The sequence below is a fragment of the Capricornis sumatraensis genome, chromosome 3 (genome assembly GCF_032405125.1).
Source record: "Capricornis sumatraensis isolate serow.1 chromosome 3, serow.2, whole genome shotgun sequence".
In the NCBI taxonomy this organism is placed as follows: domain Eukaryota; kingdom Metazoa; phylum Chordata; class Mammalia; order Artiodactyla; family Bovidae; genus Capricornis; species Capricornis sumatraensis.
In genome coordinates, this window is record NC_091071.1 from 162447529 (window position 1) to 162464364 (window position 16836).

Here is a 16836-nt window from a genome sequence, read left to right on the forward strand (position 1 = left end):
GGTAATTAAATCTATACATGAAAGGTCTTGATAACTATTTCCATTAAATATACTACATAAACCCACAAACACATGCGAGCATGCACACTCTGTTTCATATCACCTGTAAATCAGTCACAAAAAACATCTACTCTAAATTGAAAGGAATTGTTATGTTAACAGATAAAACAGTAAGTTCTCCAATTCTTTAAGGGGGAATGACCCTTGTAAGACCACATTTGAGAACTGCTGGAAATAGATTCTTCACCAAAATGACTGTTTATGGTCATGCAAGTGTATGGTGATTGATGGATCTATATTTGTAATATTTAACTGTTATGAAAGACAAATCTGGACAACTCACTACTAATAGCATGAGCTGACTTGCACAGGTCCACTAAGTACTCAAATCTAATCAATAACCAGCATATTAAGAAAACCAGATTGTGTTAATGTTTCAGGCCAAATTTAACAGCTTCTTTATTTAACTAAAAGCTGCAGTTTAAAAGAGATAGTATTGCTACATGGTAACCTAGTTCTTTATTACTGTTTATTTTTAAATGAACAAAAACAAACAAGGAAGTTAATTCAGGTCATAAAAGACCGCTATTAAAGAAATCAATAACTTGAGCATGCATATAAACATAGGTGAACGTCAGAATACAAAGGATAATATCACTTTCATGAAATGTTTTAAAATATTAATATGCAAGCCTGTGGGATGCCACAGGTAGGCTTGAGAGGCAGCTTCTGTTAGCAGGAGGTCTGCATGGGATGAGAGACTGCTCCATCCTTCACTACTCTCTGCTAGAGCAGAGCCAGCCAACAAGTGAGAACAAGCAGAATGAAGACTGTATCATCCTGTATTTGACTGGCTCTCCACTTAGCTCTCTCCGTAATCTGATAATGTGATCAAATGAGACAATCTGACACCCCAATCCTGGTTCCATTTTTGTCAACTTTACAAGATGTGTAAACAAAGACTTAAATGACATTTAACTTGCAATGTAATATATGCTATGAATATATTCATGTCTATGTTAATCTTGTCATGATTTTATTCAGACTTAATTTTAATCTTATATTATAATCAATTTCTTTAATCCTGCATTGTGAATATTACCAAGCCACTACTTAAAAAGACGTATCATGCTCAAGGGCCTACACACTTACTAATGGCAATTTCTCTTTTTGTTTTCACATTAAAAAGCTTAAGGGATTAAGATGTTAAAAATTCTAAACTCATCACTGTGTTGAAAATCATTAGTTTTTTTAACTCGTTTTTCTATTGCTGAGTACTGTTGTTTTGTTTCTCCTATTTCTATTTAACATAATCTCCTTTTTTAAGTTGGAGAATCCATTTGGTCTTCCGGCTGGATTGCATGGCCATGCACACAACTATCAAGCAGGAAGTACTGACTGCCTACAACGACAACCCACAAGTGAGCTGTTTTGTTACTGTCCCATGAATCACCAGTTTAAAAGAAAAAAAGCATGTGAGTTTTGTCATAGGAAGTCAAGTTACCACCTAAATGGGATAACCACTTAAAACGGAAAACCACATGGGTCATTTAAATATCAAAGATAAGGTAACTATTCACCAAGAGATGGTTTAGAAATTTTGGTCATTCATCACTACGTCATGCACAATCTCTACAGGCCTGAAACAAAAGGATAAGTAAGCCACACTCTACTCTTAGTTCTATTATATTCTAAAGTTCCTAATGACAATGATCATGCTTTTATAAAAATAAGAGCAGCATTCAGGGCATGACTGGGATGAAATGAGGGGAAAATTCTCCTACCAAAGCTGGAACCACACTCTTGACAGGAAACCCTCCCAGCGTCTCCTCATTCCCCATGACCAGTAATTGACACATCTCAATAACGGCCTGGAGCTGCTGGCTTTCATCGCTTGCTTGTAATCCTTGCAGAAGCTGCTGAGCCTTAGAACCTGCACACAGAAATAAAATCAATACTTTTAAACCTTTAAGAAAATTATTACTAGGTGTTAAGTGTGACTTTACACAGTCAGCTGACTACTTTTCTTCCTTGGATCCCAACTACAGAGGGATTTTACTCTGCCTTAAAGCAATGTCACAGTTGTTTACATTCTCCTCTTTTACTTTTTATCTTTTTTAATGAGAGATGTTGATTGGTTTTAACAGATGCAACAAAAAGTAATATCCCTATCCCTAGGACTAACAAGGACTGACTACATTTAACATGTGTGTACTTAGTTGCTCAGTTGTATCCAACTTTTTGCAACCCCATGGACTGCATTCTGCCAGGGTCTTCTCTCCATGGGGATTCTCCAGGCAAGAATACTGGAGTGGGTTGCCATGCCCTCTTCCAGGGGATCTTTCCAACCCAGGAATCGAACCCACGTCTCCCACACTGCAGGCAGACTCTTTACCGACTGAGCCACCAGGGAAGCCCAGGAATACTGGAGTGGGTAGCCTATCCCTTCTCCAGGGGATCTTCTTAACCCAGGAATTGAACAGGGGTTTCTTGTATTGCAGGCAGTTTTTTTTTATCAGCTGAGCTACCTGCTTTTTAAAAATATGTATTATCTAGTGAGCAAAAAGTCTTCTGCCATAATAAAAACCTGGTAAACAATGATGCCCAGGCATCAAAGGAAACGTTATATACCTCTAAACACCTCCATCAGAATAAATGGAATCCAAGTAACAGTGAAAGCATAGAAATAAAGACAAACAGAACAATAATGCATGTAACAAAAGGGAATGCCAAGAATGATTTCCCAAAACATCAAAAGACGGGACTTTTCACCTCCTCTCACTTCATGTGCATATGCTGCTATCACAGTGCTTCAGAGAACTTCGACTTTCAAGGTTTAATTCCATCCTCAAAACATTTGAAAAATGCTAAGACTCAACTACCACAATAATTAAGTTATCAATAAACTAAGTCAAAAATAAAGTCTACAAATGTGTTTCAAATCTTCCTGGACACCCTCCTTCTTGTAACTATTAACTCCATTAAAACTTACAAATGTAAACTTGATGTTATTCAAACCCTTTCATTCTCAAGACCTTTTCCAATTGCTCCTTGTATATTGGATTTTTCCCCACAGTACTGAAATGAAAAAATCCACTTACTACTGAAATGCTTAGAAATGATACACATTTGGAAACTGTCAATGAATGTAGAATTCACATGAACAGCAATTTTTTTTTTTCAATTAAACACAAATGATCTTCTTGGAGGGCAAACACCTTTCAAAGGGATGCACAATAATCCTCATCTGTTTTCTCTATTATTTAAGGCTGTGGCTAACGAACTGCAGAATATCACTAACTCCTTTCATCATCATAAGAGTCTACCCAGAAATATACTACAAGAAATTCCAGTTCAAAGGGACAGCATCTTTAAAATTCTTCAAACTAAATAATATCAGTTCCACTTAGGGCAGGCTTATCATTTTTGTATTGAAATAATGTGAGAGAAAAAAAAAAAAAGAAGGGAAAATAACTGTGAAAACCAAAGAATCCTTAGCTGCTTCTGGATTTGTTTTTAAAGAATGGAAATCATTCAAAGTATACCCTAAAAACCACAACCTAAAATAGGAAAAATTAACACAAGCAATGGTAAGTCTTGTAAACATTGAGGCTGGAAGTTCTAAGCATATAGATCATTTCAGCATGATCAAAGTAATCATTAAAAAAAAAATTTTCATAACGCCACTGGTCTTTTGGGATGGTCATAAAAAGACCTTATTCCAAACTGAAAGCAACAACAGAAAATCAATGCCATTATTTCCCTTTGCTATATGAAGAGAAATAACCTCAAACAGATCAGTCAATTTGGGTTCTAAGGATTATTTTATACAAAATTACTGAGAATCCCTCCCCAGTCCCCCAAGCACTCTTGTGTACGAGGTTTATATCTACTGATATTTATAAAATGTGTCGGGAACTAAAAGAGAAAAAATTTTAAGTACCTGATTAATTCATTACATATTAATATAAACAAAGTTTTTGTGGAAAAGGCCATATTTTTCCAAAACAATAAAAATGTAGTAGCACTATTTTGCTGCTGTTGCAAATCATTTAAACGTCAAGCTTAATAAAAGAGCTGTCCAGTCACTTTCACTTCCACTCTCAACCTATGATACAAGGTTATCTGAGATAAGTCACGAAGATTATTTAAAAGACATGTACCTATTTAACATTGTAGAATAATATTACTGCCACTCATTTGGTGTCTCTGCCTGGATTCTTATTAAGGTACCAGCAGTTTTACACCCACCATAGCTTCTACACTTTTAGTTCCAACAAGAGAAAAGGAAAAACCTTACTAAGTACCATCAACCTTGGCCTTATGAATTCAATGTAAGGATCTCAGGCATGACCGAGGAACTCACAAACCACACTTTGGAAAAAACCACACTATCAAAGGTTGCTGAGAGGAGCAACCCATGTCCAAGGAGCACTGGCTGCATGGGTGCAGGAGGGCCGAGAGGAGCTACTACACGTTCAAGGTCAGGAGGGGCGGCCAGTGAGGAGATACCTGTCGTCCAAGGTAAGGAACAGCGGCTGAGCTTTGCTGGAGCAGCCGTGAAGAGATACCCCACACCCAAGGTAAGAGAAACCCAAGTAAGATGGTAGGTGTTGCGAGAGGGCATCAGAGGGCAGAAACACTGAAACCATAATCACAGAAAACTGGTCAATCTACTCACACTAGGACCACAGCCTTGTCTAACTCAATGAAACTAAGCCACACCCTGTGGGGCTACCCAAGACAGTCGGGTCATGGTGGAGACATCTGACAGAATGTGGTCCACTGGAGAAGGGAATGGCAAACCACTTCAGTATTCTTGCCTAGAGAACCCCATGAACAATATGAAAAAGCAAAATGATAGGATACTGAAAGAGGAACTTCCCAGGTCGGTAGGTGCCCAATATGATACTGGAGATCAGTGGAAAAATAACTCCAGAAAGAACGAAGGGATGGAGCCAAAGCAAAAACAACACCCAGTTGTGGATGTGACTGGTGATAGAAGCAAGGTCCGATGATGTAAAGAGCAATACTGCATAGGAACCTGGAACGTTAGGTCCATGAATCAAGGCAAATTGGAAGTGGTCAAACAGGAGATGGCAAGAGTGAACGTCAACATTCTAGGAATCAGTGAACTAAAGTGGAATGGAATGGGTGAATTTAACTCAGATGACCATTATATCTACTACTGTGGGCAGGAATCCCTTAGAAGAAATGGAGTAGCCATCATGGTCAACAAAAGAGTCCAAAATGCAGTACTTGGATATAATCAAAAACGACAGAATGATCTCTGTTCGTTTCCAAGGCAAACCATACAATATCACAGTAATGCAAGTCTATGCCCCAACCAGTTACAGTGAGGAAACTCAAGTTGAACAATTCTATGAAGACCTACAAGACCTTTTAGAACTAACACCCAAAAAAGATGTCTTTTTCATTAAAGGGGACTGGAATGGAAAAGTAGGAAGTCAAGAAACACCTGGAGTAACAAGCAAATTTGGCCTCGGAGTATCGGAATGAAGCAGAGCAAAGGCTAATAGAGTTTTGCCAAGAGAACACACTAGTCATGGCAAACACCTCTTCCAACAACACAAGAGAAGACTCTACACATGGACATCACCAGATGGTCAACACCAAAACCAGACTGATTATATTCTTTGTAGCCAAAGTACAGTCAGCAAAAACAAGACGGGGAGCCAACTGTGGCTCAGATCATGAACTCCTTAGTGCCAAATTCAGGCTTAAATTGAAGAAAGTAGGGAAAAATCACTAGACCATTCAGGTATGATCTGAATCAAATCCCTTATGATTATACAGTGGAAGTGAGAAACAGATTTAAGGGACTAGATCTGATAGATAAGAGTGCCTGATGAACTATGGAATGAGGTTCATGACACTGTACCGGAGACAGGGATCAAGACCATCCCCATGGAAAAGAAATGCAAAAAAGCAAAATGGTTGTCTGGGGAGCCCTTGCAAATAGTTGAGAAAAGAAAAGAAGCAAAAAGCAAAGGAGAAAAGGAAAGATATAAGCATCTGAATGCAGAGTTCCAAAGAATAGCAAGGAGAGATAAGAAAGCCTTCCTCAGTGATCAATGCAAAGAAATAGAGGAAAACAACAGAATGGGAAAGACTAGAGATCTCAAGAAAATTAGAGATACCAAGGGAACATTTCATGCAAAGATAGGCTCAATAAAAGACAGAAATGGTATGGATCTAACAAAAGCAGAAGATATTAAGAAGTGGCCAGAATACACAGAACTATGCAAAAAAGAGCTTCACGAATCATGATGGTGTGATCACTCACCTAGAGCCAGACATCCTGGAATGTGAAGTCAAGTGGGCCTTAGAAAGCATCACTACGAACAAAGCTAGTGGAGGTGATGGAATTCCAGTTGAGCTATTTCAAATCCTGAAAGATGATGCTGTGAAAGTGCTGCACTCAATATGTCGGCAAATTTGGAAAACTCAGCAGTGGCCACAGGACTGGAAAAGGTCAGTTTTCATTCCAATCCCAAAGAAAGGCAATGCCAAAGAATGCTCAAACTACTGCACAATTGCACTCATCTCACACGCTAGTAAAGTAATACTCAAAATTCTCAAAGCCAGGCTTCAGCAATACGTGAACCGTGAACTTCCAGATGTCCAAGCTGGTTTTAGAAAAGGCAGAGGAAACAGAGATCAAGTTGCCAACATCTGCTGGATCATTGAAAAAGCTAGAGAGTTCCAGAAAAACATCTATTTTTGCTTTATTGATTATGCCAAAGCCTTTGACTGTGTGGATGACAATAAACAGAAAAATTCTGAAAGAGATGGGAATACCAGATCACTTGACCTGCCTCTTGAAAAACCTATATGCAGGTCAGGAAGCAACAGTTAGAACAGGACATGGAACAACAGACTGGTTCCAAATAGGAAAAGGAGTACGTCAAGGCTGTATATTGTCACCCTGCTTATTTAACTTATATGCAGAGTACATCATAAGAAACACTGGGCTGGAAGAAGCACAAGGTGGAATCAAGATTGCCAGGAGAAATATCAGTAACCTCAGATATGCAGATGACACCACCTTTATGGCAGAAACTGAAGAGGAACTAAAAAGCCTCTTGATGAAAGTGAAAGAGGAGAGTGAAAAGGCTGGCTTAAAGCTCAACATTCAGAAAACGAAGATCATGGCATCTGGTCCCATCACTTCATGGGAAACAGATGGGAAAACAGTGTCAGACTCCAAAATCACTGCAGACAGTCACTGCAGCCATGAAATTAAAAGATGCTTACTCCTTGGAAGGAAACTTACGACCAACCTAGATAGTATTCTGTAAAGCAGAGATATTACTTTGCCAACAAAGGTCCATCTAGTCAAGGCTATGGTTTTTCCAGCGGTCATGTATGGATCTGAGAGTTGGACTGTGAAGAAAGCTGAGCATGGAAGAATTGATGCTTTTGAACTGTGGTGTTGGAGAAGACTCTTGAGAGTCCCTTGGACTGCAAGGAGATCCAACCAGTCCATTCTGAAGGAGATCAGTCCTGGGTGTTCATTGGTAGTACTGATGCTGAAGCTGAAACTCCAGTACTTTGGCCAACTGATGTGAAGAGCTGACTCATTGGAAAAGACCCTGATGCTGGGAGGGATTGGGGGCAGAAGGAGAAGGGGACGACAGAGGATGAGATGGCTGGATGGCATCACCGACTTGATGGACATGAGTCTGAGTGAACTCTGGGAGTTGGTGATGGACAGGGAGACCTGGCGTGCTCAATTCATGGGGTTGCAGAGTCGGACACGACTGGGTGACTGAACTGAACTGATCAAAGATTATGGGTCAGAAGGCAAACATTTTTTTATAAAGAGCCAAGACAGTAAATGTTTTGGGCTTTACAAGCCACAGGGTTGCTGGTGCCACTACTCGATCCTGGCATTGTGGCATGAAAACAGATACAGGCAATAAGCTCAAATTTGAATTTCATTTAATTTTCATGTAACAAAATATACTTCTTTAAAACTTTTTCAGCCATTTAAAAATCATTTTTAGTTCATAGGCTATATTAAAACAAGCAGGAGGCTGATGTGTCCCATGGGCACGAGTTTACTGATTGCTGATAGTGAAGAAAGAGAAGTCCCAGCATTTCAGGGAGTCACAGGAGGTTGGTGTGTTCAAGTGTGAATTGGCCCCACTGGACATCTGCTAAGTTCTGAGGCTGTGAAGAGGTCCATGGATTGAGTCAGAGGTTCTGCTAAGACAGCGCAAACACCTGCAGTCTCAGGGTACTCAGAGGACAAAGTCCCCACAGAGGGAGGAGGCCTGATTCAAACACACACAGCCAGTGCCCCTCATCCTCAAGACATGTGCAACATTTTCAAACTCCATAATGAATATAAAGTCTAAGTAGATGGAGATCTGCAAGGTTCTCAACAGCACAAACCCTGGGAGAGGGATTTTCCTGGCAGTTCAGTGGATAGGACTCAGCTTTCAGTGCCGAGGGTGTGGGTTCAGTCCCTGGTCGGGAAACTAAGATCCCACAAGGTGCACGGTATGGAAAATTCAAAAAAGAAAATAGGAATGACCCCCCGCCCACCCCACCCCTGCCTCCCCGCTGCTGCAAAAACCCCTGGGAGGCTCATGACAAACAGGGATAAGCCAGAGGTGAAATGAGCCATATATGAAACAAGCTACAGCCCTGACTGGAGCAAAGTGGTCAGCTTCTGACAGTGTTTAACACTGAAGAAGAGGAAACACTAATAGAAAATACCACTTGGGATCTCTTCAGTTCACATGATCAATTACCAGATATGGCTGAGGAGTATGTGACTAACAATCAAAAGGTGGGAAAAGACAATAGAAGCAGGCTAACACCACCAGAAACTATAAACTAGGTATTCTGTAACTATGATTGTGTTAGACACTCAGTCATGTCTAACACTTTGCAACCCCATGGACTGTAGCCCACCAGGCTCCTCTGTCCATGGAATTTTAGAGGCAAGAATATTGGGGTGGATTGTCATTCTCTTCTCCAGGGGATCCTCCCAACCCAGGGATCAAATCTGGGTCTCCTGCATTGCAGGCAGATACTTTACTGAGTCCCCAGGGAAAGCTCCATAACTATAATTAATAAAATGCAAACGTAAGCAATAGAGGAAGTGATAGTTAAAGAGCTTGGGATCAACAGGCATGCACTACTATATTTAAAAGATAACCAAAAAAGTCCTACTATACATATACAGCACAGGGAACTCTGCTTAATGACATGTGGCGGCCTGGATAGAAGGGGAGTTTAGGAGAGAACGGATATATGTACATATATGGATGGATGAGTCGCTTCGGTGTCCACCTGAAACTATCACAAATAGTCAATTGGCTATACTCCAATACAAAATAAATAAAACAAATTGCAAGGATAAACAAAGATGGACAAAATGGAATGTAATGAATTTCAAAGAGAACTGGAATCTATTTTTAAAAATCAAATAACTGCCTAGAACTGGAAAACACACCTGATATCTAAAATTCATTGATGAATTTAACCAAAGATGGAAGAAGAAAACAGAAAAAAGAATTAGTGAATTTGAAATGTGGTCAACAGAAAGTTTTCAAACTAGGCATAAGAAAAAATTCTGGGAAAAACAAAAACAGAGCTAGAGAGACCCAGAGGATGAAGTGCAAAGTCTGAACGTGTACAATCCTGATGCTCCCAGAGAAAATGAAGGAGAACACTTGAATAGACAATGAGATAAAAGAAACAATATGTGAAGAGATAATGGCCAACAATTTTCCAAAACTGATGAAAGGTATCAAATCACAGATTCAAAGGTTCAGTGAAACTCAAGCAAATTGAAAATGAAAGAAAATGTCACATGGGCCTAATATAGTCAAACTATTAAAAATTAATACAAAGTAAGTCTTAAAAGAAGCCAGGGGAGAAAAGAATTGCCTTGAAAAGGTTATAGTAAGATTTTTAAACAGAAACTATGGAAACCAGAAGAGACATTACAAAGGGCTAACATGAGATTTTTACACCTGGGGAAATGATCTTTTGAAACTTAAGGCAAATCAAGAATTTCTTAAACAAAAGCAGAGAGAAATCACTATTAGCATTTATACCGATGTAAGAAAAGTTCTTTAGGCTGAAGGGAAACAATCTAGATAGGAGAAAGGAACTACAGGAAAGAAGTTAGCATACTGGAAACGGTACATATATGCGGGCAAAAATAAATGAAGATGGATGTTTTAAAACAAAAGCTGCCCCACTGTCTTTCTAACAACATGTATAAGCAAAACAAAACAACAACATAAAGGATGGCAAGAGAAAAAGTTAAACTGCTGCGAAGTGCTTACACTGTTTGGGATATGATAACATTATTACTATCAAGTAGGCGATGTATAATAGCCCAAAGATATGTATTATAATCTCCAAAAGAGGCTGACTTATTTACATCTGCCAAAATGTTGTATGCCTAGACCCTTTATACCACAGTCCCCTTTCTAGAAATCTAGCCTAAAGATAAAAGGAAAAAATAGGAAAGCTGTATTTCACTGTAATACAACCAAGACTGGAAGTCACCCAAATGTGCAACACGGAACTGGCTAAGAAACCGTACATCCACACACTGCAGCATTATGACAGCTTTACAAAAGGCATGGGGGACCCTCCCCTCCCTCTCTTCCCACCCCCTTCTCTCTGTGCATGAGGAGGACAGCATCTATGAACAGTGAACACCAAGATTTACTGTCAAAAGGAAGGCAAAGCAAAGTTTACTACTCTTATCTAAGAAAGGCAGTGTGTATGAAGTAGACAATATGGATTTGTTTTTGTTTTCTTAAGTAAACAGCAAAAGGACAGGCCATAAAATTACAAAGGTTATTTGTGTGGGAGGAGGAAACAGGCTAAAGGGATAGTAGAAGATGTTAAGACTTTTAAAAATTTATAGATCTAACTTCAGGAACCGTGTAAATAACATGAATTATAAAAGCCAGATAACATTTTAAAGTCAATACCTAAAAATTATAAGGAAAATAAAGCAAAGGAGCCAAACCCACCTGGCACCATGAACATTAATTACTTCAAATGACTCTAAAATACAAAAAGCTGACCATAAAGTGAGATATAACCCAAGAACAAAAAAAGAACTATTGCAAAATTAAAACTTTCTCAGCGTGACTATTTTTGTTGTAAAGCTGAATTCTGTACTGTAGGATTATCCTAAATAAATAAATGAAAGTGACATTCACTCAGCCATGTCCATCTCTCTGTGACCCCAGGGGCTGTAGCCTGCTGGGCTCCTCTGTCCATGGACTTCTCCAGGCAAGAATACTACAGAGAGTAGCCATTCCCTTCTCCAGGGACCAAAGGCAGGTCTCCAACATGGCAGGCACATTCTTTACCATCTGAGCCACCAGGGAAGCCCTAATAAATAAATAACTATTCCTCGGAACTGAAACTTTTGGTATGAAATACCCGATAAATAAAACCCCTGAAGACCTGAATTTCAATTAGCATTATCAGCATGAACTTATTATTTTTATCTTAAAAGATTAAGTATAATCAGTTCCTAAGTTTGTCTGTTAAACGAGTCTAATAACAATGATCAAGCCAGTAGCAAATACACCTACAGCCGAGACTGTGGGATCTAAATACCATTTCCTATAAAGGAAACCAGGGCTCTCTGAGGCAATGCCTGATGTCAAGCATGGGGTTGGAGTTATTGAGCTTGACTCACCAGTAAGCAAAGAGGGCTTCAAAAACTACTGAGATCACACCAAAAAGATCAAAGAGTGGAAAATTTAATCATCAATGAAAATTGGTGAAATGTCTAAAACACATTTCAACCTGCTTGACAATGACACTTAATAACAATAGCACTCTGAATGGAAAACTGGTAAATAAAGGGTAGGAGATATTTTTCCTATGCCAACTATTCTCCTGGGTAACCAAATAGAAGGGAGAGATCTTCTTTCTATGGGCTTCCCAGGTGGCTTTGATAGTAAAAAATCTGCCTGCAATGTGGGAGACCTGGGTCTCTCTCTTTGGTGTCACCTCTGGGTCGGGAAGATCCCCTAAAAAAGGAAATGACTACCTACTCCAGCAGTCTTGCCTGGAAAAGTCCTTGGACAGAGGAGCCTGACGGGCTACAGTCGACAGGGCTGCAAAGAATAGGGACATGACCCAGTATATATTTCAACAAAATTACTTATTTTACTCCTAATAAATGGAGACTGATCATTAGATACGAAATACTTTCATTTGTAATCCCTGTTATCTAGGAACCAAGTTTTGATGGCTTAGGAGGTGATCTGACTTTGTATGCTACCTAAATATGAGAAAACACTACCACTTGGGCAGTGTCTTTCCCCATCAGAGGAGGAAAATAAAGAATCAAACTTGAACCTGAAAAAGTCTCTAGACCCAACTGTCAGTTCACAAGAAACTTACTTTATTTATTCATTTACTTTTGCTTTTCCATTTGAGACAATGGAAATCTGACTGACTGGCATCTATTAAGAAGGAATTACTGGTTTCCTTTTCAGATATAACAATAGTAATCTGGATGTATGTGCCTATGTGTATGTGTGTTTTAAGAGACATTATCTTGGTTTATATGCAGAGTACATCATGAGAAACGCTGGGCTGGAAGAAGCACAAGCTGGAATCAAGATTGCCGGGAGAAATATCAGTAACCTCAGATATGCAGATGACACCACTCTTATGGCAGAAAGTGAAGAGGAACTAAAAAGCCTCTTGATGAAAGTGAAAGAAGAGAGTGAAAAGGTTGGCTTAAAGCTCAACATTCAGAAAACGAAGATCATGGCATCTGGTCCCATCACTTCCTGGGAAATAGATGGGGAAATAGTGGAAACAGTGTCAGACTTTCTTTTTTGGGCTCCAAAATCACTGCAGATGGTGACTGCAGCCATGAAATCAAAAGACTCTTACTCCTTGAAAGGAAAGTTATGACCAAACTAGATAGCATATTCAAAAGCAGAGATATTACTTTGCCAACAAAGGTCCGTCTAGTCAAGGCTATGGTTTTTCCAGTGGTCATGTATGGATCTGAGAGTTGGACTATAAAGACAGCTGAGTGAAGAATCGATGCTTTTGAACTGTGGTGTTGGAGAAGACTCTTGAGAGTCCCTTGGACTGCAAGGAGATCCAACCAGTCCACCCTAAAGGAGATCAGTCCTGGGTGTTCACTGGAAGGACTGATGCTGAGGCTGAAACTCCAATACTCTGGCCACCTGATGCAAAGAGCTGACGACTCATTGGAAAAGACCCTGATGCTGGGAGGGATTGGGGGCAGGAGGAGAAGGGGACGACAGAGGGTGAGATGGCTGGATGGCAGCACCGACCTGATGGACATTAGTTTGAGTGAACTCCGGGAGTTGGTGATGGACAGGGAGGCCTGGTGTGCTGCAATTCTTGGGGTCGCAAAGAGTCAGACACCACTGATCGACTGAACTGAACCGATCTTGAGCTACATGATGAAATGTTTATAGATAAAATTATAGAATGTCTAGGATTCATTTCAAATTAATGCAAGAGGAGAGGATGTTGGTGAGTGTAAAGACAGACTGGCCACGAAGCAGGCACTGCTGAAGCTGAGTCACGGGCATGGGTGTGTGTGTGACTGTTTTCTACTCTGGTTCTAGTATATAGTTTACATTAATTCCACGTGCAATAGTCAAGCATTAATATGGAGTTCTGATGTTTAATGATAATATGCTTAGGTAGCCCTGCAACAATTTTTCTTTGCAGAAAAAAAAATTTCCCCCAAAATAAATGAAGTGGCAAAATAAATGAAATCAAAGTTCTATAAAAAAAAAATGCACACACATTAACTTATGGCAAAGTACAGATCTTAATATAATCAGAACACTGTCTAAAAATGTTATTATCCTTACTTTTATAGTTAGAAAATTCAAAATATCCAGGTGAATAAGTTAAAAAAAACAGTCTTGGGAATGGGGCGAACAATTAAAGGTATAAATAAAACAATGGTTGTGTGGACTGATGATTGTTGATGGGCTTATGGAACTTATTATGCTACTAATACTTTCAACTTTCATGTGTTTGATCTTTTTCATAATAAAGATGAATCCTGATTATCCTTAGGCTAAACCCCACATTTGCTGCTGACCCGCAAAGGTCTAACATGACCCGCCAAGTACCTTTACCTCTCAGATTTCATCTTCTACCACTTTCCTTTCACCTTCCTATTCCCCTCCCGCAATCTAATGAGCAGACTAGACTTATTTCCACCTCTGGCCATGCACTCCTTCTTCCTTCACATCCTCTGCAGAGCTGGTTTTCTCACTTCATTTTATTCAACACAAAATCTCCACACCTCAGAGAAGGTTTCTCTAACCAGCCTATCACCACACCAGCAATCTTCCATTGTCTGCATTGATTTCCTTCACTGCAGTGACACTACCTGAAATTTTACTATGTAATGATTGTCTTCTTTACTGCAAGGGTCACACTCTAACAGGGAAGCTTCCATGTGGGAAACAACTCTGCTTATCATCCTATTCATGACTCTGAACAATCCCAGTGCCTCACAAATGGCACTGAATAAAAAAATCAATATTCCAGGGTCCTCAAGAACTCTGCCGGAGAGTGTTATTTGAGAGATGAGTAACAGGGCATCAAAAACAAAAGAAAATAAAAACAAAAATACGAACTGCTTCTTAAAACCCTCAGGTATTTGGTTGGTCAAAAAGTTCAAGTTTTTCTGTAAGATTAAGTTAAGATGCAAGTACATTAGAAATCTAGCCTTCTATTCATATTAAGTCAACAACTTAAAAAAGAGATGTGCAACAATCAACAAAGATTTACGGTATATACTGTGTGAGCGTATGCTTAGTTGCTCAGTTGTGTCTGATTCTTTGCAACCCCATGGACTGTAGGCTGCCAGGCTTCTCAGTCCATGGGGATTTTCCAGGCAAGAATACTGGAGTGGGTTGTCATGCCCTCCTTCAGGGGATCTGCCCAACCCAAGAATCGAACACAGGTCTCTCATATTGCAAGCAGATTTCTAACCTGTCTGAGCCACCAGGGAAGCTCACTACAGTCAATCTTGTAGTAACCAATAGAAAATTATCTGAAAATAAATGTGTATATGTATAATTCAATCACCTTTGCTGTGTACCTGAAACATAAGTCAACTATACTTCAATAACATATATATATAATGAAAAAAAAAGATTCAAGCACACATATATGAACACATATACACACACTGCATTATTTAAAAAAATATATATTTTATTGGAAATTATATGAATATGTATTTTTAAGTTCAGAGCTAATAAGCTTCGGTACACTTTAGAAGTTTTTGAAATTAAGACCGAAGTCTGCAAATAGCCTACTGACTCTAAGGAAACAGTATAGATAAGTTAAAAAGAATGTATATATGTATGTAAAAAAGAACATATGTATAACTGAGTCAATTTGCTGTACATCAGAAATTAACACAATACTGTAAATCAATTATACTTCAATTTTTTAAAATGTTTAAATGTAAATTTTTTACTGCTTAAGGAAGCTAAATGTAGTATTCTACACCAAATGGAATTTAATGGAATTTGTAATTATGCAAAATCATACTCTTAGTTACAAACTAAGACTTAAAGAGTCACTCTTATGTCTACCATATATGATAAGATTTCTGGGTTTAGTTACTGGTAATTCTGCTGAGAAATCTCTCCTCTTGGGCTCATTGTATAATCAACTGCCTACTGGGTTAAATTTTATTATACCATAAAAAACACAAGACATGAATCTATGCAAATCATGCAATCAGATGTTACAATAACCAAAGTAATCACCTGGGAGTCTTTACTCCTCTACAGCTCAAAAAAAGTGTCTTGCTATTAACTTGTGATGGTTTTCCAGTGGCTCCAATTTAGTAATCAAACATAAAAGGACAGAAGAAAATCTTGAAGAGTTGCTATTATTTAAGGTAAGAATATCCACAAGCTCTATTTTTTAAAATAGGTTAAAGTTCATGAAAAGTTCCTAAGTGAAAACTCTCCTATATGAATACATAAACAGTTTAAGAATAGCACTCAACTAATAAGAGTTTTGAGGAGAGGACAAATTTAAAAGTATTCACTTACTAGCTCCGCTTCCAATTGTTCTATGGAAAAGCTGTGACATCCGAGGACCAAGAGGACCAAACAGGTGAGGGGGAAGACCCCTGGCCTCTAACAGAGCTAAGGAAAAGAGCAGAGCAGGAGAAATAGTTGAGTTGTTAATACAACTTACCTCATTTAGAAGCTTCCAACAACTGATTCATCATATAATTCATTTAATCAATTCTACTTTCAATTTTAAACTTTAAGAGAAGCTACATGATATATTATCATATGTGAAACGGATCGCCAGTCCTGGTTCAATGCATGAGACAAGGGTGCTCAGGCCTGGTGCACTGGAATGACCCTGAGGGATGGGATGGGGAGGGAGGCAAGAAGGGAGTTCAGGATGGGGAACACATGTATACCCATGACTGATTCATGTCAATGTATGGCAAAAAGCACTACAATATTGTAAAGTAATTAACCTCCAATAAAAATAAAATTTAAAAAAAAGAGAAGCTACAAGAAACTTTTCAAAACCACATTTATATATACTAATGCAATTACTATAAGTTACAACACCCATATGTGTCAACTCCAGGGCATCTTAAAGTTTTGTGCAGATGTTAAACATTAGTGCCAGCAGGGACCATGTAAATAGTTCAAGAAAAACCTAAAGAAAACATTTATTTTGAAGAAGTTATATGTTCAGCAAATTTGCTCTATTTTTACTCTATTACCTAATCAGATATGATCATGAGATTCTCTA

The 16836-nt window shown here is 38.8% G+C and overlaps 1 protein-coding gene across 1 annotated transcript in view; it reads right to left on the reverse strand.

The window, feature by feature from the left end:
• The window catches only part of TRIP12 (thyroid hormone receptor interactor 12), a 153294-nt gene that overhangs the window by 47701 nt on the left and 88757 nt on the right, over positions 1-16836 (reverse strand). Inside the window, exons 9-10 of the mRNA XM_068967672.1 lie at positions 16110-16205; positions 1785-1933 (exon numbers count right to left, since the gene is read on the reverse strand). Of these exons, the coding sequence (XP_068823773.1) occupies positions 1785-1933; positions 16110-16205 (245 nt within the window). The remainder of the gene's footprint in view (positions 1-1784; positions 1934-16109; positions 16206-16836) is intronic.